The 26,143-nt window shown below is 43.1% G+C and overlaps 1 protein-coding gene across 3 annotated transcripts in view; it reads right to left on the reverse strand.

The window, feature by feature from the left end:
* The window catches only part of KCNQ5 (potassium voltage-gated channel subfamily Q member 5), a 1,116,095-nt gene that overhangs the window by 193,809 nt on the left and 896,143 nt on the right, over positions 1-26,143 (reverse strand). For all 3 annotated transcript variants that reach the window (XM_077289900.1, XM_077289901.1, XM_077289902.1), the window contains exons 3-5: positions 17,754-17,880; positions 12,794-12,969; positions 10,627-10,752 (exon numbers count right to left, since the gene is read on the reverse strand). In XM_077289900.1, the coding sequence (XP_077146015.1) occupies positions 10,627-10,752; positions 12,794-12,969; positions 17,754-17,880 (429 nt within the window). The remainder of the gene's footprint in view (positions 1-10,626; positions 10,753-12,793; positions 12,970-17,753; positions 17,881-26,143) is intronic.

The raw sequence follows: 26,143 nt of genomic DNA on the forward strand, positions 1-26,143 counted from the left end.
ATTCAGAGTGTACATCCTTAAGGGCAATGTTGAATTAATGTTTAAAAATTTTGCACTTAGTAGAATACCCGGTTGGGTAAGAAAAGTTATTTAAAAGTATTTAACCATGTTTGTAACGTTTAAGTGGCCTCACCTCCCATAAAGGGAAGCTCTGTTCAAATATGCTTATTGTTATTCCACTCACAAAAATTGTATGTCTTTTTGCTGACATGTATTGTTGTTTTCTTCCCAGTCCCGGAGTACTGGATTAAACCGGGGGGGAGTGCAGCGCCCCAGAGTCCTGGTCGTTGCAGTACTGTGGCTCCGCCGCTAAGGGGAGCTATGGTACGTCTGATGGCACTGAAGGAGTTCATCTGACCAGGTATCACATACACCAATACATTTCACAGTCGGGCCTCCAGGGGGAGCTAAGGGTGCTATTTATTAGGCCACTCCTCACCGTGTGAGTAAACTGGGGGTCAGGCAGGAAGTTAGACAGAAAGCTGACTGGGTTGGAACCAGGCAACACCTTGTGGCAGAGGGTGTTGCGGGGAAGATTCGGTAGGGTCCCTGTCAGGTTTGGGACCCTGACAGAGGCCTGGCAACAAGAAAGAACGTCACGGGACCGTGCCTGCTCAGCATAGCGGCGGTGCCCTAAGGAAGGATCAGAAGCGAGATATATTGTGCTGAGTGAGAAACGAGATCAAAGCAAGAAGGAGAATACCAGTAAGAGTCGTGCTGTAAGACCGAGGCAACATCCTACTGAGGCGCACAACCGGCGGCCGGAACGCCGAGGAAGTATTCATATATCTAGCTCCAAGCAATACTTCAAACCAACGGCAGGACAGTCAGTCACAGGCGGGCTGTCTCACCTAAATCACCTATGCAGACATAGGGGGCAACCTGTGGAGAGGGGCGACTCTAGGGTCCCGGAAGAGCTCCGAGCCTACCCGTCATACGGGTGCGTCCCAACCATAACACCGGGAGGGATGGAGGATTAGCAGAACATCATCTAATCGAGTTGTTGTGAGGGAACACGAGAAACAGACACAACAGTTGTGGGGACTATCCCGTAAGCACAGCAGGGGAGGACCACAACACATAGCGCTAGCAGGAAGGCACAGATTTCCACCTGCAAAGAGAACTCTGGAGGTGCCATTGGACCGGCCGGACTTGCGCAGCCTGGTGAACCGTATTCCGGACTGAGGACCCAGAGACCTTCAGTAAAGAGGTAAAGAGACTGCAACCTGGTGTCCTTGTTATTTACTGCACCGCACCACCACCACCATCCACATCTATCATTGTGCACCCCTCAGCAGGGTCACGGACCGGGTCTAGCCACCGTGACAACCCCAGAGCAGAGACTCAGAGGCCCGGTACCGGGTACCCCTCGGCCCTGCGGCAGTGGGGGCGCTACACATACCTTCATAAACTATAATACTGACATCCAATGCTCTGTTTCCAATTATTATATTATCTGGCAATTAGTGTGACGTTGCTTTTGCTGCTGAGTGATTCCCTTCCCTTCAGGACTCCCTCATACTAGCGTATAAATTGGACAAGTGCAATCGGTTAAAAAATTGGATTGCACTAGGACCAATTATATTCAGTGAGGCAGTTCAGATCTGAGTATATTTTCTCAGCTATATTTGGCATGAGAAAAGAAAATAGCCACATGCTGAGATTTTACTTTGAAATTGGTCAGTGCAAGAAAAAAATTGCATGCATATGGACCATCAGTCTGGCATCCAACTATTATGGATATAATACAATTCTATAACACAGAAAACTGTAAATGGTCTTGTAAAAGATTAATAGCTGATGTATAAAAAAATGGATTGTACACAGACAGCACACGAATGAAAAGTGAGAAAAAATTGTCCCTTTTTCCTGGATGAGAATTGGACAGATGTTTTGTATGCTAGTGTGAGCATTGTGTCACAGCTCTAGTAACAGTCAGCTCCCTGATAACTGCTCCTTCCATTAAGTCTAAGATCTGGGAGTGTGGCCAGCCTTTAACAAGCTACAGTATATGTCATATATATTCTGAATTTGATTTATGTATAGGAGTCCTCCTTCCCCCTTTCCACTCAGGATTAGGGATGTATGGACCCATGGATGTTCAGAACCTATTTTAATAACCAGCTAAGGAAAAGCAGACAGCTGGGGGCTGACATTAATAGGGTGTGAAGGGCCATGGATATTGGCTCCTTCCTAGCCTAATGAGACCAGCTCTCAACCGCCCTAGAAATTGGCATCCATCAGCTGTGCAATGTCCACTGATATCAAGTCCACAGGTAAGTAATGGGGCGACGTCTATCAGACACCCCCATTACTAACTCAGTAAGTAAAAACAGAAGAAAGCACACAAAAAAAACTTTATTTGCAAAACACGCAGAAATAAAAATCTTTATTTGAAAAAAAAAAATGTCCCTATTGCCCCCATTTATTAAAATTAATAATAAACAAATAATAATCCATAGGGTCAGAGTAATCCATAATATGGAGGTCCCACGACAATCATAGTCTTCTTCACCCAGTCTATTCAAAGAATGCAGCAGCCACTGCCAGGTCTCGCGCTGCGCTCTGCAAGGCCCAGCTGCTGTGAACTGAGGTGACATCAGTAAGATTATCTCAGTTCACAGCGGTCATTTCTTACGAGGTAACGTTACTGAAGTCACCTCAATTCATAGCTTCCGGTTCTCACGAGGGCAGCGCGAGTGCAGGACTGATGAGCATTGGTGGACACTGTGGATTATTATTATTTTTTCTTTTATTATTTTTTTTATAAATGGGGGAAAGAGGGAAATTGTTGGGGACTTTTTTCATATAATTATTTTTTTCTGTGTTTTTTTTCAAATAAATGTTTTTTTGGTGTGTATTCTTGATGGAAGCCTCTCCATTAGTGATGAGCGAGTATACAAGTTGCTCGGGTTTTCCTGAGCATGCTCGGGTGAGTATTTGTGAGTGCTCGTAGATTTAGTTTTTTTCGACACAGCTGCATGATTTATGGCTGCTAGCCAGCCTGAGTACATGTGGGGGTTGCCTGGTTGGTAGGGAAATCCCACATGTATTCAAGCTGTCTAGCAGCCGCAAATCATGCAGCTGCATCAACAAAAACTAAATCCCCGAGCACTCAAAAATACTTGGAGACCACCCGAGCGTGCTCGGGAAAACCCGAGCAACGAGAATATTCGCTCATCCCTACTCTCCATTACTAACCCGTGGGCTTGACATAGCTTTACATAGCTGACATCAACAGCACAATCCCATTAACCCAATTACCACTGCACCAGGGCAATCGGGAAGAGCCAAGGCTAAGTGCCAGAATTGGTGCATCTAACTGATGCGCTGTGTATGGGGCGACTGAGGGCTGGCCTTATTATGCCAATATCCATGGCCCTTTCCAGCCTATTAATACCTTTATATTCCTTCTGAGAATAATAAGACTAGCTCACAGCTGTTTGCTTTCTCTTGACTGGTTACTAAAAATAGCAGCTGGCTGACACCAAGAACAGATATAGTGTGGGAGGAAGAGTGAGAAAGATTTGAGGACACAGTTTGTGGAGCAAGGAAGGGACATGTGTAGACAATATGGAGAGCAGGAGAAATTTGAAAACACTGTATGAGGAGCAAGGGAGAGATGGGGCAGTGGGTGGATGGGTGCAGACACAGTATGGTGAGTGGGTTGATGGATGCGGACACAGTATGGTGAGTGGGTGGATGTATGGACACAATATGTTGAATGAGGGGATGGTATGGACACAGCATGAGGGGTAAGGGGAGTGTATGGGGATGTGCAGACACAGTATGGTGACACAGAATGGGAAGGATAGGATCGAATGCAGTGCACAAATGAGTAATGTATGTGGACCCAGTATGGTGAGTGAGGGGATGATGCAAACACAATATAATGAGTGGGGGGTAGGTGCAGACACAGTATGATGAGTGGGGAGATGGGTGCAGACCTAAAAACGGGAAAAGTTTATTCTGATTTCATGTCAGATATTGAGAAAAACATGCATATGTATCTTTTTATATAGTGCATGTAAACTTCTGGTTTCAGCTGGATGTGAGCAGACAGAATGGTTAGTGGGGGCATGTGAGAGAAAACAGTATGAGGCATGAGAGTTAAAAGTGTGAGGAGACAGTAGGGAAAAGTATGAGCGGTCACAAAGTAGAGATTGATTAATGTGGGGGGATGGTAGCATGAGGGGACTGTGTAAGGGCACAGCCAGGAAGGGCCAGTATGCCAAGGAGGGGGAGTGTGATGAGGGGGCACAGTATAGAGACTGGACCCTATAAGGGGAAAACAGTTTGAGAGGCCAATGTGAAGAAGGGGCCCAGTATGGAAAAGAGATGGCTCTGTGGAGGGCATGTACCATAAGAGGGACAGTGTGGGGGTCATATGTTGTGCATAGAATATAGAGAGAAATTATTTATTCAGGGGCTAAATATTTTTTTATTTAGGAGCACTGTAATTACACTGCTATTTTTAAGGGCATCATGTCAGGATGTGCGGCAGAAGACCGGAGAAGATGACAGTCTGCAGAGATAAGATATGGATGTGAAAAGTCATCGCATAGTCTGGACAAGATAAAGAAGAAAAGAAAGAGAACGAGTCCAATCAGAAACAACATCGTCTATCAGGCACCTGGATGTAATTTATTTTTTGTGACACTGACTAATTCTCATGTTTTTATTTATGTTAGGAGCATTAAAGGGGTTGTCCAAGTTTGTGATGAATCTGCAGTCATTTTATTTCACTGCAGACTTTTCAATTCTCACAGTGCGCACTGCATGTTGTCAGGATTCTCTGGTGCCAGCGATTTGCATACATGCGGTCACATGCCGACTAGATATGTGTGGCCTCACTCAATGAAAACGAATTGAGCAAGGATGGACAAGTCTAGTCAGAATGTGGACAGAAGTATTCAAATCGCATACTTGTGCTGACTAGTGATGAGCGAATATGCTCGTTGCTCGAGATTTCCCGATCAAGCTTGGGTGTCCTCCGAGTATTTTATAGTGCTCGGAGTTTTAGTTTTTATTGCCGCAGCTGAATGATTTACATCTGTTAGCCAGCATAAGTACATGTGGGGGTTGCCTGGTTGCTAGGGAATCCCCACATGTACTTATGCTTGCTAACAAATGTAAATCATTCAGCTGCGGCAATGAAAACTAAAACTCCGAGCACTAAAAAATACTCGGAGGACACCCGAGCGTGCTCGAGAAATCTCAAGTAACGAGTATATTCGCTCATCACTAGTGCTGATATGACTGCCTACTCTTGCCACCAGCAAGGGAGAATCCTAAAAGTGTGCAATGCATGCGCTGTGAGAAATAAGAAGCCTGCAGTCACCTAGAACTACTGCAGACTTTCGACTCAAACCTGGAAATGCCCTTTAATTATAAAATGAAGCCCTGTAGCAAGCCAATGCTAACAGCATGTAATATTATGTGGAAAAGTGTTTTCCACCTTCCTGAATTCCTATTCTTTTGCATGCTTGTCACACTTAAATGTTTCAGATCACCAAACAAATTTAAATATTAGACAAAGATAACACAAGTAAACACAAAATGCAGTTTTTGAAATGAAGGACTTTATTATTAAGGGAAAAAGAAATCCAAACTTACATTGCCTGGTGTGAAAAAGTGATTGCCCCTAAACCTATTAACTGGTTGGGCCACCCTTAGCAGCAACAACTGCAACCAAGCGTTTGCGATAACTGGCAATGAGTCTTTTCCTTCTCTAGAGGAATTTTGGCCTACTCATCGTTGCAGAATTGTTGTAATTCAGCCACATTGGAGGGTTTCTGAACAAGCCACAGCATCTCAATTGGATTATGGTCAGGACTTTGACTAGGCCACTCCAAAGTCTTAATTTTGCTATTCTTAAGCCATTCAGAGGTGGATTTGCTGGAGAATTGATGGCTGGACAGGATTCAGGATTTTTTGTAGACAGCAGAATTCATTGTTCCATTTACCACAGCAAGTCTAACAGGTCCTGAAGGAGCAAAACAGCCCCAGATCATCACACTACCACCACCATATTTCACTATTGGTATGATGTTCCATTTTGGAAATGCTATGTTACTTCGTCAACAAGTGTAATGGGACATAAACCTTTAAAAAAGTTCAACTTTTGTCTCATCAGTCCACAGAGTATACTCCCAAAAGTGTTGAGGATCATCAAGATGTTTTCTGGTAAAACTGAAACGAGCTTTTATGTTCCTATTGCCCCATCAGTTGTTTTCATCTTGAAACTCTGCCACACAGACCAATTTTGTCCTGTTTCTTACTTATGGTGGAGTCATAAACATTGACCTTAACTGATGCAAGTGAGGCCTGCAGTTCTTTGGATGTGGTTAGGGGGTCTTTTGCAACTTCTTGCATGAGTCGCTGCTGCGCTCTTGGGGTTATTGTCAAAAATACCCGATCATCAGGGCATGGATGCTGGGAGAGCATCATGAAATTAACCCAGGCTTTTTGCACTGTACCCCTGACTCTGTTGTACCTGGTGTGTGTCTCCCTCACCTCTCATCCTTAGTTGGTCAAGGAAGCTTGCCCCCTGATGCTACCATTGTCTGATGGGAATTTTTCCAACATATTTTCCACAATGGCCTTCAGTTACAACACCATTTTAATAGACCTCTCCACCTCAGGAAGGAGAGACGCAAGGTTCTCCTTATAGCATGGGTGCATGTGAACAACAATTCCTCTTTTTTAGCCGAAATGAATGTAATGTGAGGGTCATCACAGTGACTGTTTAAATAGGCTCAGAAGTGGGATTGTTGCACTCATGATGGCATCATCACGGCTCACCATCTTTGTGGAGTTCTCAAAGTCTTGGAGAACTGCACAAATGTCAGACATTCTTGCCCACTCTTCAGTTGTTATGTGTGGAGGCTGACCAGAATACCAACGGGCATGTAGGAGCTAGAATTCTACAACTGGTTTTTGCTGCTCACAATGCCTTGCCAGTATGTTCAGTGTGGAGTTCCAGCACGTGGACATGTCACACACCAGTTGGTGAGTTGGCACTTGCATACACTGTTGTGGCACAGCCAGAGTGACGGCAGCTGTAGCAGACTTGAGAAATGGGTGCTGACGTGGCTTACCTTGACCAGAAGCTCAAGGTATTTTCAGAAACCACTGAACTACCAAGTTGAGCACGTGGGCCAAACATGGTACATATGTGAGCTTGCCAAGCATCACAGCCACCACTAGGTTACTGCCATTATCAAAAATGACCATGCCTGATTGTAAATTCAGCGGCAAGAGTCACAGATCTGTCTGGTCTTTTATTTTTTTCAATAAGTTTGCCTCGGTGTGCGGTTTGTCTCCTAGACAAATTAGCTTCAGCAGAGCCTGTTGCCACTTCACATAGGAAGTGCTGCAGAGCTTCCAGCTGATGTGGATGATGTGCGCTGAGATAGCACATCGGAGATGGATGATGAGGAGTAGCAGAAGGCAGTGGAGGAACTGGAAATGGAGGTGGAGGAAACCCTGATAGAAGTTATGGCCATCAATCCCCGGCGTTGGTAGCACATGTACCATGCCAGATTGGGACTTGGTCTTGTCCTCCACAATGTTCACCTAGTGTGCCGTCAGTGAAATGTAGCATCTCTTGCCACAAGCACTTGTTCACGTGTTGTTTGTTAAGTTGCAGTTGGAGTAAAAGTAGGTGTGAATTAGCAAACCTAGAACCTGAGTGGAAGAGGGAAGGAGGTTTTGGACACAAAAAGCAAATCCAGAATACACATAGCTTGGCATGGACTGGCCACATTCCCTGATCTGAGACTGCATTGAAGATGGTATCAAGGAGCTGGTTGTTACTAGAAGCCAGGACGAGGCTACACCCCCTGATCTGTAACATCCTATGAGGTGAAGCACTCAGCAGCAAAACCAGTGTCACACTAACTAGCCGATATTATGACACTATGAAACAGAGCAATGGATGTCAGATTTATAATTTATGAAGGAATTTGAATATGATTTTCATCTCCCCAGTGTACCCCTTTAACATATATATTACAAAGTAATTAAAATGTATATTTAATGAAAGTGAAACTTTACTTTAACCCCTTCTTGTCTTTGTGTCTTTACATTGCATTGGAGCTGAGACTTAAAGGGAATCTGTCAGCCGGATTGTGCACAGTAACCTACACACACTGTTAGGTCGGCGTCGCCATACTGATTAAAATGATACCTTGGTTTATTAAATCTGTCTTGTGGTTGTTATTTAATGCTTATTTTCAGTTTTGAGTTAATGATATGCCTATGCCCCGAGGTGGCCTGTGGGGGGGTCTTCATGTGGTGCTGTGATTAGCTATTCATAATGCAGATGGCTGACCTGTCCCCTAGTTTACATAATGAATATATGTACAACATACGAAAAAAAAAAACCCTTCTGCAGGCTGGTGCCAGTCATGGGACCTGCGCTGCAGCATAATCGCATGTTTACTGTATTAATAATAAATGTGCTTGAGGTTATCCTCATAGTATATAAAAAAATCCATTTGAAAATGGCTGCACAGCAGCAGCTATTGGTGTATATAGAGGTGATCCGATAGCTGCTATTGCGCAAGTGGCGCCATCTTGCTAGTGAAGAAAAAAAAATTCCTCCTCCTAGATGGGGCCGCTAGCGGCTATCGGCGAGCGCAAGTGGGAAGAGGGAGGCTAAGTGCCAGAATTGGCACATCTTACAGATGCGACTTTTCTGGGGTGGCTGAGAGCTGATGTTTATAGCCTGTGGGCAGTATCCATGGCCCCTTCCTAGGCTATTAATATCAGCTTGCAGCTGTCTGCCTAGCCTTTGCTGGTTATAAATTATAGGGGGAACCTACATCATTTTTTTGGGAGGGTCCCACATTTTAATAGTCAGTAAAGGCTAAGTATACAGCTGTGAGCTGATATTAATAGCCTGGGAACCTCCATGGGTATTACGCCCTTCCCAGGCTATAAATACCTGCACCAAGCTGTTGGCTTTCCCTCGGCTGGGTAAGAAAATTACGCTGGAGTCCACACCATTGTTTTCTGAAAAATGATCTTTTAATAATTAAATACATATACACTAAGCTGCACATGCACTGTACTAATTGTATATGTCACTGACATTTATAAATCTAGCTATTCTATATGTATATACTGTATATAATCCATCTATTCTATCCTGTTGGGTCCTGCTGTGATTTTAATGTACGTGGCAACTGAATTGCAGGCTTTTATTCTATCTATCTATCTATCTATCTATCTATCTATCTATCTAATATATATATATATATATATATATATATCACTGACAGCTTTATATTTATCTATTCTAAGTATATATATCTATTCTATCTATTCTATCCTTAACCTGTCATGCTGTGATTTTACTGTACACAGCAGATGAATTGACGGCTTTTCAAAGGCGATCCATGCATAAAAATCAGACAGAATCGCATGGTCCGAGTGCTGTACGATTTTTTTGTCGCACCCATAGGCTTGCATTGGTGAGTCTCGGACAACATACAATCGTAGCCTGCTGCGATTTTACATACAGGTTGAATATGCCGGAAAAACCCCCCACTGATCTGAGCTGCCCCATAGAGTAATACTTTGCCAAATTCTATGCAAAATTTTCTCACATAGTACTCGGCCGTATTCTACAGTAGTGTGACTCTGGCCTAAGGCCTTAACATTTGTCTGTGCGGTTTGCACACACAAAAAATAATACATTGAAGTAAATTTTAATACAATAATCCTAAAAACTAAAACATGTACGGTAATAAAAATGCAAATATTAGCTATTTACTTGAAATACATATTTTTGTATTCCTAAAAAAGAATACAAAATAAACACTATAGAGAAAAAGATACAAAATGTATATACATTGGCAGAGCAAAACTAGCTTTCATAGAGGACCTGCCTCCACTCTGTTTCTGTTATTCCTCCAGTTTTTCTCCAAGAAATTTAGGAATAAATTAGCAACTGCATGTGGACATAGCCTTTGTCAAAGAGGCTTAAACAATCGGTTGTCAATTTATTTACAAATTTCTAGGAAGAATAACAGCGCATCAAGACAATATGGTTTTCTAAAACCATTCTTAAGAATTGTTATATCGTGGAGCATGCAATTAATTTGCTCAAACAGAAGTGTCAGGTCTTTAAGGCTTTAAAGGATTTTAACTTGAAATAACTGAAAAATATGAAAATACTGTATTAATATTTAGAAAAAAATACATATTTTCTGTTTGTTCCATCTAAAGATATTAACTCCCCAGAAAAGGACATTGATTACAGGTACACATCTTCTAATGTACATGTTTTAATGAGTAGTTGCAGTTTATATAAAGATATGAAGATAAATCTTATTATAGGGGCCATTTCAATTACTCTGATGGGCTTTTTGTGCTCTTATAACATGCAAGATATGACATATAAAATTACATAAATAATCAATCCCATTTTATTCCATTTATTTTTACTTGTGATTAATTCAATAGCTGAAAAAACTGATGACCTGTTCATTCCTGAAGTATAAATGACTGGTCACCTCAATTCCATATAGAAATCAATGATTCATTGTTCTCATTGAAACATGTTTAACCTTCCTCCAAGCACAATATCTCCATCCATTCAAGATTGATTTTACTTACCGTACCCCACCATAATGCATCTGCATATGTTTGAAATTGTGTGTTAGCTTCTTTCTCCACCAGATACACAAGGAACGATGAAAAGATGAGCACTAAAAATCCTATATACCAAGCTGTGATGAGTTCCTGTGTGATAAATGCAATGTTTTAGAATAGTATGAAGGCAAACAACAATTTATCATAGTTTGTTAATAGACTGTCATCTAGTAGAGAGTCTGGAATAGGTGAAAAATTAAACCCTTTTCATTTTATTAAATATAATATGACCTTATAAAATGTGTCCACAATCTGTAAGCTGCTCTTATATTTGGGTTAGGGCTACACAGCAACCTGGGCCATAAGACATGACACATGGGTAAAGTTCATTGTATGGTATGCGACCAATGTCCTACGAAAAATAAAAGTGGTGTGTGCAGCATTTGCAACATGGGACCTATGTGTCAAGTGTGAGTGGCGTGTGCGCCATAAGTTTTATGTGTGGTTGTTCTATGATGTATTAATCCTATGTGTGAGTGGTGCGGCATGTATTCCACTTAGGCCACGTTCATACATTCAGTATTTGGTCACTATTTTACCTCAGTATTTGTAAGCCAAAACCAGGAGTTGGTGATAAATACAGACGTGGTGACGTGTTTCTATTATACTTTTCCTCTGATTTTCCTCTCCTAGTTTTAGCTTACAAATACTGAGGTAAAATATTGACCTAATACTGAATGTGTGAACATGGCCTTACTATTATTATTATTATTATTATTATTATTTATTGTTATAGCGCCATTTATTCCATGGCGCTTTACAAGTGAGGAGGGGTATACATAATAAAAACAAGTACAATAATCTTGAACAATACAAGTCATAACTGGTACAGGAGGAGTGAGGACCCTGCCCACGAGGGCTCACAATCTACAAGGGATGGGTGAGAATACAGTAGGTGAGGATAGAGCTGATCGTGCAGCGGTTGGTTGATCGGTGGTTACTGCAGGTTGTAGGCTTGTCGGAAGAGGTGGGTCTATTACTATTAGCGTACATGTCATCTGTCCTGTGTCAGTAGTGTATGCGCACAATGTGTTTCTAATGTGAGTTTCTGTGTGTCATGTGTGTAATGTTTAGAATGTGTGTGATGACTTCTGTGCAGCTTGTATGTAGTAATCTGGACCTACTTGATTCCTTTCAATTCACCATTAATATTCTTTAAGATACGAAAATTCCCAACTTTAAAGTTCACATGAATGCAAAGTTTAATAATGATAATAATTAAAATAATAATATGGTCTATGTCTATTGTATGTTTCTCATGAAAGATTCAAAATCTAATTATATATATTACCGAAGATTAATCTTAAGTGGGAGGTTTGTGATGCAGATAAGGAAGCAGGACGAGGAAGGCTGTGTGCCTTTGGTGAGTTTTTGATATTGCGTATTTTTGCTGCATCAATAACGCTGCAACTTAGGCCATGTTCACAAATTCAGTATTTGGTCAGTATTAAAACTGGCTGGGTGTTTAGAAGACAGCAGTGGGCCCAGTCTCAGACCTCCCCAGTGGCTGCGATCAGCCATATATGTCCCCTCCATTGGCTACTACTGGGGAGACGCATTATTAAATTAAATTAATGGAAGGATAACATCAAATCCACATTGTTTTTCCCTTGTACTCAAAAAACAGACAAGTTTTAATAATTGTGCGGGATACAGTTTTCATCCATTTTTGGTCCGTTTGTCATCTATTTTTCTCGTGTGAAGAAATTACCTGATTGAGGTTTTCCAATCTTCTTCTAACATCAGTTAAAAATGGACAGAACTTGGATGCAGTATGTTTTTTTCATGGACCAGCTAAACTAAAACATGTTCTACAGGACAAACCCCCCCAAACATATAGAATACATACTTAGATCTTTAGAAGTGTGAATGGGGCCTAACTAACACACGGATAAGTCATATTTCCTACAGTATTAGCTTCTATCTTTCGCAGTTCTCTTCTCTGTCAAACCATCTATGATAGCTATATTTCCTGACAGTACAAAACATTGGAAAACGGGTTGTTTAAATACAATAACCCCTCTAATTCACCAGAAATACTGTATATGTTCAGTAGAATAAGTACAAACAGTAACATCAATTCTCATCTTATTTCTAGATTTTTGTGAAATGAGTGTATGATAGTGATTACCTTGCTGTGTGCATAAACAACAGAGCCTAGTAGCTTCCAAGTTCCCCCTCTCCGATCCATCCGCACCATACGTAGGATCTGTAGAAATCGAAGACTTCGAAGTGCTGATGTAGCAAAAATATTTCCCTGAGATCCAGCAGACACAACTGCCACAGAAGCAATAAGAACAATGATATCTAGAAAATAATTAATTCAACATAATACGGGTTAGTTTTCTTATATACACGGTACATAGGAATCTAAAGTATGAATACTGGCAACCTCCAACAAGATGGTTCTGGTGCGGCTGGGCTTTCATAACAGAGTAGAAACACTAGAAGACTATTATTTAGGGTTGGGTTTGTTTCTCAACACTATAAATGCATTATGTGGCCTTTGGGAACCAGTCGCCAAAAGCATCTACTGTTAGGGTTGGCGGAACGCACCGAGTATATACAGTACAGACAAAAAGTTTGGACACACCTTCTCATTTAAAGATTTTTCTGTATTTTTATGACTATGAAAATTGTACATTCACACTGAAGGCATCAAAACTATGAATTAACACATGTGGTATTATATACTTAACAAAAAAGTATGAAACAACTGAAATTATGTCTTATAGTCTACGTTCTTCAAAGTAGCCACTTGTTGCTTTGATGACTGCTTTGCACACTCTTTATTATAGTTGCCAGAGTTATATTTTTATCTCATCAGTCCACAGGGTTTGTTTCCAAAATACTTCAGGCTTGTTTAGATGTTATGTTGCTTACTTATGATGTTGTATTTTATGGTGAGTATGCAGGAGAGATGTTCTTTAGATGACTCTTCCATGAAGGCTATATTTGTGCAGATATCTCTAAACAGTAGAGCAACTGTAGTACCAAAACTCCAGTCTGCTAAATCTTTCTGAAGGTCTATTGCAGTTAAGCGGGGGTTCTGATTTGCCTCTATAGCAATCCTATGAGCAGCTCTCACTGAAATTTCACTTGGTCTTTCAGACCTTATCTTGACATCCACTGTTCCTGTTAACTGCCATTTCTTAATTACATTTCAAACTGAGGAAAGAGTAACTTGAAAACACTATGCTATCTCCTTACAGCCTTCTCCTGCTTTGTGGGCCGCTACCATCCTCACTTTCAGAATGGTAGGCAGCTGCTTAGAAGAACCCATGGCTGCTGGTTTTTTTGGCACAAGGTTAGAGAAGGCTGAGTTTGTATAAAGCTGGGAAATTGGCGTCACCTGGGCTTTCCTAATGATGATAGTGAACAAGTAATAACCCTAACAAACTAATTAAGGTCTGAAACCTTGGTCAAATTTATGTGATCACACAAGTCTCCAAGGGTGCTCAAACATTTACATTGGCTGTTTTCTTTTTGTAATTTTTAACATGTAAAAAATAACAATATACACTGCTCAAAAATATAAATGGAACACTTAAACAGCAGAATATAACTCGAAGTAAATCAAACTTCTGTGAAATCAAACTGTCCACTTACGAAGCAACACTGTTTGACAATCAATTTCACATACTGTTGTCCAAATGGAATAGACAACAGATGGAAATTATTGGCAATTATGAAGACACACTCAATAAAGGAGTGGTTCCACAGGTCAGGACCACAGACCACATCTTAGTACCAATGCTTTCTGGTTGATGTTTTGGTCACTTTTGAATGTTGGTTGTGCTTTCACACTCGTGGTAGCATGAAACGGACTCTACAACCCACACAAATGGCTCAGGTAGTGCAGTTAATTCAGGATGGCACATCAATGCGAGCTGTGGCAAGAAGGTTTGCTGTGTCTATCAGTATAGTGTCCATTGGCTGGAGGCGCTACCAGGAGACAGACCAGTACACCAGGAGACGTGGAGTGGGCAGTAGGAGGGCAACAACCCAGCAGCAGGACCACTACCTCAGCCTTTGTGCAAGAAGGAACAGGAAGAGCACTGCCAGAGCCCTGCAAAATGACCCCCAGCAGGCCACAAATGAGCATGTGTCTGTACAAACGGTTAGAAACTGATTCCATGAGGATGGTCTGAGTGCCCAACGTCCACAGATGGTGGCTGTGCTCACAGCCCAACACCGTGCAGGATATTTGGCATTTGCCACAGAATATCAGGATTGGCAAATTCGCCACTGGTGCCCTGTGCTCTTCACAGATGAAAGCAGGTTCACACTGAGCACATGTGACAGATGTGACAGAGTCTGGAGACGCTGTGGAGAGCGAGCTACTGCCTGCAACATCCTTCAGCATGACCAGTTTGGCAGTGGGTCAGTAATGGTGTGGGGTGGCATTTCTTTGGATAGCCGCACAACCCTCCATGTGCTCGCCAGAGGTAGCCTGATTGCCATTAGGTACCGAGATGAGATCCTCAGACTCCTTGTGAAACCATATGCTGGTGCGGTTGGCCCTGGGTTCCTCCTAATGCAGGACAATGCCAGACCTCATGTGGCTGGAGTGTGTCAGCAGCTCCTGCAAGATGAAGGCATTGAACCTGTGGACTGGCATGCCCGTTCCCCAGACCTGAAACCGATTGAACACATCTGGGACATCATGTCTCACACCATCCACCAACGTCACGTTGCACCATAAACTGTCCAGGAGTTGGTGGATGCTTTAGTCCAGGTCTGGGAGGAGATCCCTCAGGAGAACATCTGCCGCCTCATCAGGAGCATGCCCAGGCATTGTAGGACGGTCATACAGGCAGGTGGAGGCCACACACACTACTGAGCCTCATTTCCTTGTACTGAGGCATTTCCACTGAAGTCGTATCAGCCTGCAATTTGATTTTCCACTTTGATTTTGAGCATCATTCCAACTCCAGACCTCCATGGGATATTAGTTGTGATTTGCATTGATCATTTTTAGGTTTTACTGTTCTAAACACATTTTACTATGTAATGAATAAAGATTTACAACTAGAATATTTCATTCAGTGATATCTAGGATGTGGGATTTTAGTGTTCCCTTCATTTTTTTGAGCAGTGTATATATATACTTTTTCCTAAAATACAAAGTAAATGTGACATCTTTAAACTTAGCCATTTTAGAGATCATTTAATCTTCAACTTGCTTAACTGTTCACAATAATAGTGTCATGACTCTGAACAGGATGGTGCCGCCTCCATCCTGGTCAGGTCAGGGTTAATTTTAGTCCGCCTCTCTTTGGTTCTGGGGTGGCTATTTAATATTGGCAGTTCCTGAATTGTGTGTCAATGATACTTCCGTATGCTCGGCTTGTGGTTGCTGACCCAGGTTCTCGTCCGTGAACATTGTGCCTCTGTGCTAGTGTGCCTTGCTGTGTATGACTCGGTTTTGTTCTCTGCCTTCCATCTTTGCATTCTGCTTTGTACTGCTCTGTCTCTCCTGGTTATCAGACCCCTTGGCCTGTCGCTGTTTACTCTTTGCCTTATCCCAAAGGTACTTCACTCCCTCCTGGCTTTGACCCTCAGCTCTATTTGACTAGGTTTTCTATCTGTGCCCTGCACACTGTGAGTTCAGTGTCATTCCCTACACTCACGTGCTGTGGCTCCGCCCTTTGTCACATGAGTGCTCTGTGCCAGGTCCTGTGCTTACTTGTTTCTGCACTCACAACGTTTATTCGTGCCTCCCTGATAGCGCCCTCTAGGTAGCGCCAGTGATACCTTAGGTGTCCTGACAAATAGTAATTTTGACCAGGGTGACCACCGTGTATGCATACACATATATATTTGTCTTATGTTTTTACTTTATTTTTGTCCCCTTACATTCAGCACTTGCTTGGAATGGAGCAGTCTCTGCTCTTGAGCCCGCTCTATACTCCTTGTACATGAAAATGGAAGCCACAGATCTTTGAGGGGTTAACATATATGTCAAAGGTTTTAATATGAAACTTTGGATAGGCAAGGCAGAACATGTAAACAAAGGATGTGAAAAGAACCTTATAGATGAACATCTCAGATTTCTAAGAAAAGATGTTCCAGAAATACAATTCTTTGCAAAATTTAACTTGTCAGGGTTTAGTATAGACTTTTATCAAGCAATAATCTAAAAACAACAATAGGATGAAATGCATTTATTGCAATAATGTACCAGATATTTCACAATGTGATTTATGATCACATTGGTTAAAATTGTATTAATTTCCAATCGCGGCTCACTGAACAAGCAATCACAATTCTCATTGATATTTAGCGAAGCTTCCCTGCAGCTCTCTTTTAATAGGTTCTCTTCAGGATGCAACAGGCATAGATTCTCTATATTGCTGTAGGCAGCAACAGCGATGATTTGGCAATATCAGAACATAATAGCAAGCGAGAGAAAGAATTTATTGCTTTGCTGTGACATAACACTTAAATAATAAATGGGAGTTTCTTATTTTTCATTATTGTCTTTATCAGTCACTAGTAGCATGAATAAATACTTATGACTCACTTATATCTATCATACATACTTTATCCATTAAAGGGGTTACCTAGTACTTTAATTATTTTTGTGTATGGGGCTCAGAACTAAGATTCAGGTACTTGCTAACTATCAGCTTGTTCTACAAGGGGACAATTTCTCCCAGTGTTTCTGCTGCTGCAGTTCACCACTCGTCAAGAGAACAGCTCCTTGTCTTCCAGGCTGCTCTGTTGATGGGACATCACTGCAGACGTCATAGTTGCTTCCTCACAGTTAGGCAGTGGGGAGCCAGTTGTTAATCAGCATGACATTGTCAGAGGGGCACCATCAACAGAGCAGAACAGAAGAGAAGATGCTGTTCTGTCTCCGTGAGGTCAGCAGAAGCCACAGAATTGCTGTCAAGAGCAGACCATGGCCACATTGAGGCAGCAGAGAACAGCACAGGACAGAACTGACGTGTTGTTAGCAAAAACTTGCCTGTTAGTACTTAGACCTATAGCAAAAAATAATAAAAATCCTGGATATCCCCTTTAAGTCATCAACTAGCATTCTTCTTCCATCATTTGTGCCATACCTATATAATGAACGTGCTCACCTATTACACAAAATGGTTTTCGGGCATATCTTAACCTTCCTTGCCATCCTCGATAGCGACAGCAGCAACCAGCAGACCATATTCGAATAATATATTCCAAACCGAACACAACAATCATTACGAATTCCTGAAAATAACAAGGAGAACATTTAAAAACACAATGAAGTTTAGAATAGGTATTGCTGGGAAGCAATTTTTTTTGTAAGTTTATGTTTTTAGCTCACGTGTCTGTATGCACGATGGGTATGGGAAGTATTCAGACCCATTTAAATTTTTCACTCTTTGTTTCATTGCAGCCATTTGGTAAATTCAAAAAGGTTCATTTTTCTCATTAATGTACACTCTGCTCCCCATCTTGACTGAAAACAAACAGAAATGTAGTAGTTTGTGCAAATTAATTAAAAAAGAAAAACTGAAATATCACATTGTCTTAAGTATTCAGACCCTTTGTTCAGTATTGAGTAGAAGCACCCTCTGGAGCTACTATAGCCATGAGTCTTCTTGGGAATGATGCTACAAGTTTTTCACACCTGGATTTGGGGATCCTCTCCCATTCTTCCTTGCAGATCCTCTCCAGTTCCGTCAGGTTGGATGGTGAACGTTGGTGGACAGCTATTTTCAGGTCTCTCCAGAGATGCTCAATTGGGTTTAGGCCAGGGCTCTGGCTGGGCCAGTCAAGAATGGTCACAGAGTTGTTCTGAAACCACTCTTTTGTTATTTTAGCTGTGTGCTTAGGGTCATTGCCTTATTGGAAGGAGAACCTTCGGCCAAGCCTGAGGTCTAGAGCAGTCTGGAAGAGGATTTAATCCAGGATATCTCTGTACTTGGCCGCATTCATGTTTCCTTCAATGACAACCAGTCATCCTGTCCCTGCAGCTGAAAAACACCCCCATAGCATGATGCTGCCACCCCCATGTTTCACTGTTGGAATTGTATTGGGCAGGTGATGAGCAGTGCCCGGTTTTCTCCACACCGCCTAGAATTATCACCAAAAAGGTCTATCTTTGTCTCTTCAGTCCAGAGTATCTAATTTCTCATAGTCTGGGATTCATTCACGTGTTTTTTAGCAAACTCTATGCAGGCTTTCATATGTCTTGCACTGAGGAGAGGCTTCCTTCGGACCATTCTGCCATAAAGGCCCGACTGGTGGAGGGTTGCAGTGATAGTTGACTCTGTGGAACTTTCTCACATCTCCCTATTGCATCTCTGGAGCTTAGCCACAGTGATCTTGGGGTTCTTCTTTAGCTATCTTACCAAGGCTCTTCTCCCATGACTGCTCAGTTTGGCTGGATGGACAGATCTAAGAAGACTTCTGGTTGTCCCAAACTTCTTCCATTTAAGGATTATGAAGGCCACTGCGCTCTTAGGAACCTTGAGTACTGCAGAAATTCTGTTGTAACCTTGGCCAGATCTGTGCCTTGCCACAATTCTGTCTCTGAGTTCCTTGGCCTCCTTTGACCTCATGATTCTCATTTTGTCTGACATGCACTGTGAGCTGTGAGGTCTTATATAGACAGGTGTGTGCCTTTCCAAATCAAGTCCTATCAGTTTATTTAAATGCAGCTAGCTTCAAATGAAGGAATAGAACCATCTCAAGGAGGATCACAAGGAAATGGACAGCATGTGACTTAAATATGAGTGTCTGAGCAAAGGGTCTGAATACTTATGACCATGTGATATTCCAGTTTTTCTTTTTTTATTAAAATTGCAAACATTTCTACATTTCAGTTTTTTTTCAGTCAAGATGAGGTGCAGAGTGTACATTAATGAAAAAAAAAATAACTTTTTAGAATTTACCAAATTGCTGCAATGAAACAAAGAGTGAAAAATTTAAAGGGGTCTGAATACTTTTCATACTCACTGTAGTTTACAAAACTCATATAGGCTTGAACTGGTGCAGAAATCATTGCAAGAAATTCAATAATCTACTGTATAATGCATTATATCTACCTAATTTGTATTTGGCTTTATGAATGGTAGAAAGTATTGGAAATAGCACACGGTTATAACAATTTCTCTATTTTTATTATTAATTTACTAGCTGAAGAGCCCAGCGTTGCCTGGGCATAGTAAATATCTGTGGTTAGTTATAGCACCTCACTTCTCTTATTTTCCCATCACGCCTCTCATTTTCCCCCTCACATCGCTCATTTTCTCTCTACCCCAAGATATTAGGACCATCCACAACTTGCATAGCTTTAGGCGCTCACTCAAAACTCATTTGTTCAGAGCGGCCTATCACGTTCCCTAATCAGTCATTTTATGTTTGTGTGTGTGTGTAGCCCATTCACTATCTCATCTACCCCCCCACCCCCTGAAGATGGCTGGACCATCATTGTAAATACATCATTGTAAATACACACCTGTACTTTGTATCTCCCCACCTCATTGTAGATTGTAAGCTCTCACGAGCAGGGTCGTCTTATTTTGCTTTATTGCTGTATTGTTAACATTGTTACCTATGACTGTTGTGTTTGAAACTGTTAAACTGTAAAGCGCTGCGGAATATGTTGGCGCTATATAAATAAAGATTATTATTATTATTATTATTTTCTCCCTCACACCTCTCATTTTCCCCTCACTCCTCTTATTTTCCCCCTCACTCCTCTCATTCCCCCCTCACTCCTCTCATTACCCCCTAACACTTGTCATTTGGACCTCACATCTGTCATTTTCCAATCACTCCACTATTTTCCCTCACTCCTCTCATTTTGCACTCACACCTTTTCATTTTCAGCTCACACCTCTCATTTTCACCTCACATCTCTCATTTTCACCTCATATCTCTCATTTTCCCCTCAGTATTTACATGTTTGTCATCTCCCTTATATATAGTATACAACTGTATGTCATCTCCTGTATATAGTTTATACCTGTATATCATCTCCCCTGTAAATAGTATATACCTGCTGTATGTCATCTCCTCCTGTATATTGTATATACCTATGTGTCATTATTTCTAGCTCATGGCAGTGTCAGAATTCTTTATTTAGGTAGAATGCATAGAATAATTCATTCACAGCTTTTTGGGCTTTCCAAAATGTTATTTAGAATAAAATGATCATAGTAGTAGTTAAGGGGGTGAAACTGTTTTGTTTCTATGTTTTAATTAATGGCGGCTGGTCAGTTGTGTGAGAGATCATAGCGCTTCTATGACATGTCCCTCTCATTGTTTTTACTGATCCACACTGCACAACACTGGAAGGGTTCATGCACACGACTGATTTGCTTGGACGAGTGTTATCTGTTGTTTTCACAGATAGCACTTGTACCTATGATATTTTATGGGACTGTGCACACAACTGATTTTTTTTCTTTACACAGAGTGGTCCATCGAAATAATCAGAGACATGTCCAATTTTGATCCTAGTGTCAGATCAAAATCGACAATGTAAGTCTATGGGCCCATAAAAAATAAAATTACACTCAGATGACATCAAAGTAAAGTCTGATTTTCATGGACAGATTGGAGAAGGAGAAGAAACTTATCATTTTTTTTAAGACATGGAGAAAAAAAATATCACCCTGACCAAAGTGTGATCAGAGTAAGGCTAGGGTCACATTGCGTTAGGGCAATCCGTTAAGCGCATAGCGCTAGCGGGTTGCGCTAACGCAATGCTTCCCTAGGGTCCGCGTTCGGTGTCACCGCTAGCGCAGATCCCCGATCTGCACTAGCGAGGAACGGACCTCGGGCGCGCCGCGGACGCTGCAAGCAGCGTCCGAGGTCCGTCACTCAAATGACGCGACATCGCTAGCGCACGCCCAATGTGGGCGGGTGCTAGCGACGCGCTCACCATTACAGGCTATGGCGGCGTTAACGGACTACGTTAACACCGCGTTATGCCGCGGTGTAACGTAGTCCGTTAAACGCGGTCACATAACGCAATGTGACCCTAGCCTAATAGGACCATTTTTCTCAGTTGTGGAGGAAATGGTCATGTGACCATACGAGTAAGTTTACACACCGATTCGTTTTTCCCATAGGAGATCTATTTGAAATATCTGCATTAAATCCACAATTAAAATTTGCATACATTGAAAATTTTGGTGCAGGTTTCACTCTTTGCATAACAATAAATTAATTGTACAGTGAAAATCCACATGGTGCAGATTTGAAAATCTGCTGCATGCCTACGTTTGTGTGAGAAAGAAGTGACTGGAATTTGCTTAAACCTCATTCCCTAATTTTGTACTGTGTTTTTTGTAGATCTTTAGTGCAGATTCCGCAACTAAAATTCTGCAAAACATGTTACTTTTAGTGTTGAGCATTCCGATACCGCAAGTATCGGGTATCGGCCGATACTTGTGGTATCGGAATTCCGATACCGAGATCCGATACTTGCCGCATATCGGATACCGGAATCGGAAGTTCCCAGGATTCAAACTGCACAAATTCAGCCAATGAGGAATGATTCTGAGTGTGGACACATCCTATTCAGCATGGTGGGCATGTAACTACTGGCAAGGCTGTGATTGGCTGCTGAAATGATGTCATGCTGCAGTTTAAAAGTCACTGGCGCCATTTTGCGCTCACTCTGCTGTGAATTCAGTTAGTGACAGTGCGCTGTGTGCTGACTGAGGGCCAGTTGCTTCATTGTTCTTTTCCAAGGCTAATTTAGCAACCGCTGTGTTCACCTAATAATCACCTTGCTTTTGCCTTGCAGCGCTGTTTTCACAGCGATCTCCAAGGTCTCTGTGTGTGTGTGTGTGTGTGTGCAGCCCACTCTCTAGTCTGTGTGCAGCCATAGGCCATAGCTGGTTGTATTCAGTTCAGGGAGGGTGGTTCACTGCCTCATACTGTTCTATTTTCTTCTTTTTTTTTTTTTTCCAAGTAGTGCAGGCTGCTGCACATTTTTTCAAAAAATTCCTATTAGTGTCTCTCCACCCGTATCCAGCTAAATTGTGGAAAAACACTAGATAGGATAACAAAGAGGAGTGTTTTTGAGCCTTGCAGCGCCGTTTACGGCTGTCTGCACGGTCCCCGTGTGACTGCAGCTCGCCCTGTAGTCTGTGTGCAGCCATAGCCGGTTGTATCCAGCTCAGGGTGCGTCACTGCATCATACCGTAAAATCCATTTTCCTTTTCTTTAAGTAGTGCAGGCTGCTGCACATTTTTTCAAAAAATTCCTATTAGTGTCTTTCCACCCGTATCCAGCTAAATTGTGGAAAAACACTAGATAGGATAACGTAGAGTAGTGTTTTTGGGCCTTGCAGCGCCGTTTATGGCTGTCTGCACGGTCTCCGTGTGACTGCAGCTCGCCCTGTAGTCTGTGTGCAGCCATAGCCGGTTGTATCCAGCTCAGGGTGCGTTACTGCATCATACCGTAAAATCCATTTTCCTTTTCTTTAAGTAGTGCAGGCTGCTGCACATTTTTTTAAAAAATTCCTATTAGTGTCTTTCCACCCGTATCCAGCTAAATTGTGGAAAAACACTACATAGGATAACGTAGAGGAGTGTTTTTGGGCCTTGCATCGCCATTTACGGCTGTCTGCACGGTCTCCGTGTGACTGCAGCTTGCCCTGTAGTCTGTGTGCAGCCATAGCCGGTTGTATCCAGCTCAGGGTGCGTCACTGCGTCACACCGTAAAATCCATTTTCCTTTTCTTTAAGTAGTGCAGGCTGCTGCACATTTTTTCAAAAAATTCCTATTAGTGTCTTTCCACCCGTATCCAGCTAAATTGTGGAAAAACACTAGATAGGATAACGTAGAGGAGGTTTTTGGGGCCTTGCAGCGCCGTTTACGGCTGTCTGCACTGTCTCCGTGTGACTGCAGCTCGCTCTGTAGTCTGTGTGCAGCCATAGCCGGTTGTATCCAGCTCAGGGTGCGTCACTGCGTCATACCGTAAAATCCCTTTTCCTTTTTTTAAGTAGTGCAGGCTGCTGCATATTTTTTCAAAAAATTCCTATTAGTGTCTTTCCACCCGTATCCACCTAAATTGTTGAAAAACACTACATAGGATAACGCAGAGGAGGTTTTTGGGGCCTTGCAGCGCCGTTTACGGCTGTCTGCACGGTCTCCGTGTGACTGCAGCTCTCCCTGTTTTCAGTTCAGCCCCCACAAAATAAATAAATAATAAAGTTCACCAAACACACCACTTTACAGTTGCCACATTAGCTCATATTAAAGTCTAGTCCACACTTTAGAAAATTAGTGTTTCTTATACCTGTTAGGAGCTGTTCAGGAATAAGCACACAAAGCCGTTAGTACTTTTCTGCTTATCTTTATCAGTCAACCAAGATGAAGAAGGCAGGGAGTAAGGCACGTGGGCGTGGGCGCGGAGCAGGGAGAGGACGTGGGGATTCTGTGCCTGCTGCGGGCACCGGTGACTCATCATCACCCAGTTTCAGCAGGGAACAGTCCTTCATGCGCAGCTTTGTCGTAGAGCGCACTACACCGCTGCTGCATGAAGACCAAATTGAAGCCGTTGTCGGATGGATTGCAGCTAACGCATCGACTTCAATTAGTGCCACATCCTCTAAGACACAGAGCACTGGAGAGCACCCATCTGTCTGTTCACCACCTGCCAAATTGCCCAGGCAGACAGAGAGCCCAGGACAGGAGCCGTCTCTACTTCTGTTCTCTGAATCTGTTGGCTTGGAAACAGGGGGCCAGCCAAGCAGCATTGGAGAAATGGAAGAAGAGGCAGTGTGCAGTGATGCCCAACAGCTTTTTCTCTCTGAGTCTGAAGAGGCGGGTGGGCCAGTGCCTCCGGTCACCACATCGCAGGACGCGTCCGCTGATGCCACTTTCTGGTGCGTGCTCTGCTGCTGAGACTACCCAGGAGGAGCAGTTGGTGGCAGAGGGTAGTGTAGATGATGAGGTCCTTGACCCATCTTGGCGTGAGGGACAGGAAGGTGGTGGGAGCAGCTCTGAGGAAGAGATTCCCCGAACAGGCCCAAGAGGGAGAGGGAGGGGGAAGACTGCGGATCCTGTAGCCTCCACTTTGGCACCCGTTAGGAGTGTGTCTCTTCCAAAAGCCAAAAAGGGCGCTCCCAAGACTTGCAGTGCCTGGTCCTTTTTTGACACAGTTGCAGATGACATTTGCTATGTCAAATGCAAGGTGTGTCATCACAAAGTCAAAAGAGGGAGAAATGTCAGCAACCTTAATACCTCCAACATGTGGAAACATGTGCGGACCAGGCACGCGGCGGAGTTACAAAAACACACTGAAGAGCTAGGCCAACCAACAGCGGCAGCTACCACCTCTTCAGCTCGTGTTGCCTCTTCCTCCAGCTCACACGCAGCTGGTTCGGCTTCCTCCCAGGATCACCGTGGAAGAACCTCTGGCACTGTTGTCCAGAGACCCACTGTAATTCCACCCGCAGCACCACGTTCCCAGTTATCCTCACACTCCCAGGCCAGTCTACAGCCATCGGTAGTACAGGCATGGGAGAAAAGGCGGCCTTTCTCGGCAAACCACCCAGGAGCACAGGCTCTGACTGCAGGCATTGCCAAACTTCTGTCACTGGAAATGCTGTCATTCAGGCTGGTGGAGACTGACAGCTTCCGTGACTTGATGTCATTGGCAGTCCCACAGTACAATGTGCCCAGCCGCTTTTATTTCAGCAGGCAAGCCGTCCCTGCCCTGCAAAAGCATGTGGAGGGACACATAAAACACGGGCTACTGAACGCCGTCAGTAGCAAGGTCCACCTCACCACCGATGCGTGGACCAGTCAACATGGACAGGGGCGATACCTTTCCCTCACTGCCCATTGGGTTAATGTTGTTGAGCTGGGTACAGATCGTGCGAGTGGCGCAGGACGTGTCCTGCCCACTCCAAGGATTGCAGGAATCCAGTCTGTACGCATTGACTCCTCCTCTTACACAAGTTCCTCAGAATCGTCGCTGCAGGAGCCGTCACAGTCCACCTCCACATGGACCCGTGAATGTTTACCTGTTGCGACCGACATGAGCACAGCCATGGCCAAACGTCAACAGGCCATCTTGAAATTAATTTATTTGGGGAATCGAAGCCACACAGCGCAGGAGCTCTGGAATTCCATCAAGCAGGAGAGCGATGTGTGGTTTGTGGCAGCGAATCTCCAGCCAGGCACGGTAGTGTGTGATAATGGCCGAAATCTGGTGGCAGCTCTGGGCCTCGGCAACCTCATTCACATCCCATGTCTGGCACATGTGCTCAATTTGGTCGTGCAGAGTTTTTTGAGGGACTATCCGGATCTTGATGCACTGCTGCACAAGGCCCGCCTAGAGTGTGCTCACTTGCGGCATTCCAGCACGGCAAAATCGCGCATTGCAGCTCTGCAGCGTCGATTCCGCCTTCCGGAACATCGCATCATATGTGACCTACCTACCAAGTGGAATTCCACGTTACATATGTTGGAGCGGTTGTGTGAGCAGCAGCAAGCAGTAATGGAGTACCAGCTGCATC

The sequence above is a fragment of the Ranitomeya variabilis genome, chromosome 2 (genome assembly GCF_051348905.1).
Source record: "Ranitomeya variabilis isolate aRanVar5 chromosome 2, aRanVar5.hap1, whole genome shotgun sequence".
Classification (NCBI taxonomy): domain Eukaryota; kingdom Metazoa; phylum Chordata; class Amphibia; order Anura; family Dendrobatidae; genus Ranitomeya; species Ranitomeya variabilis.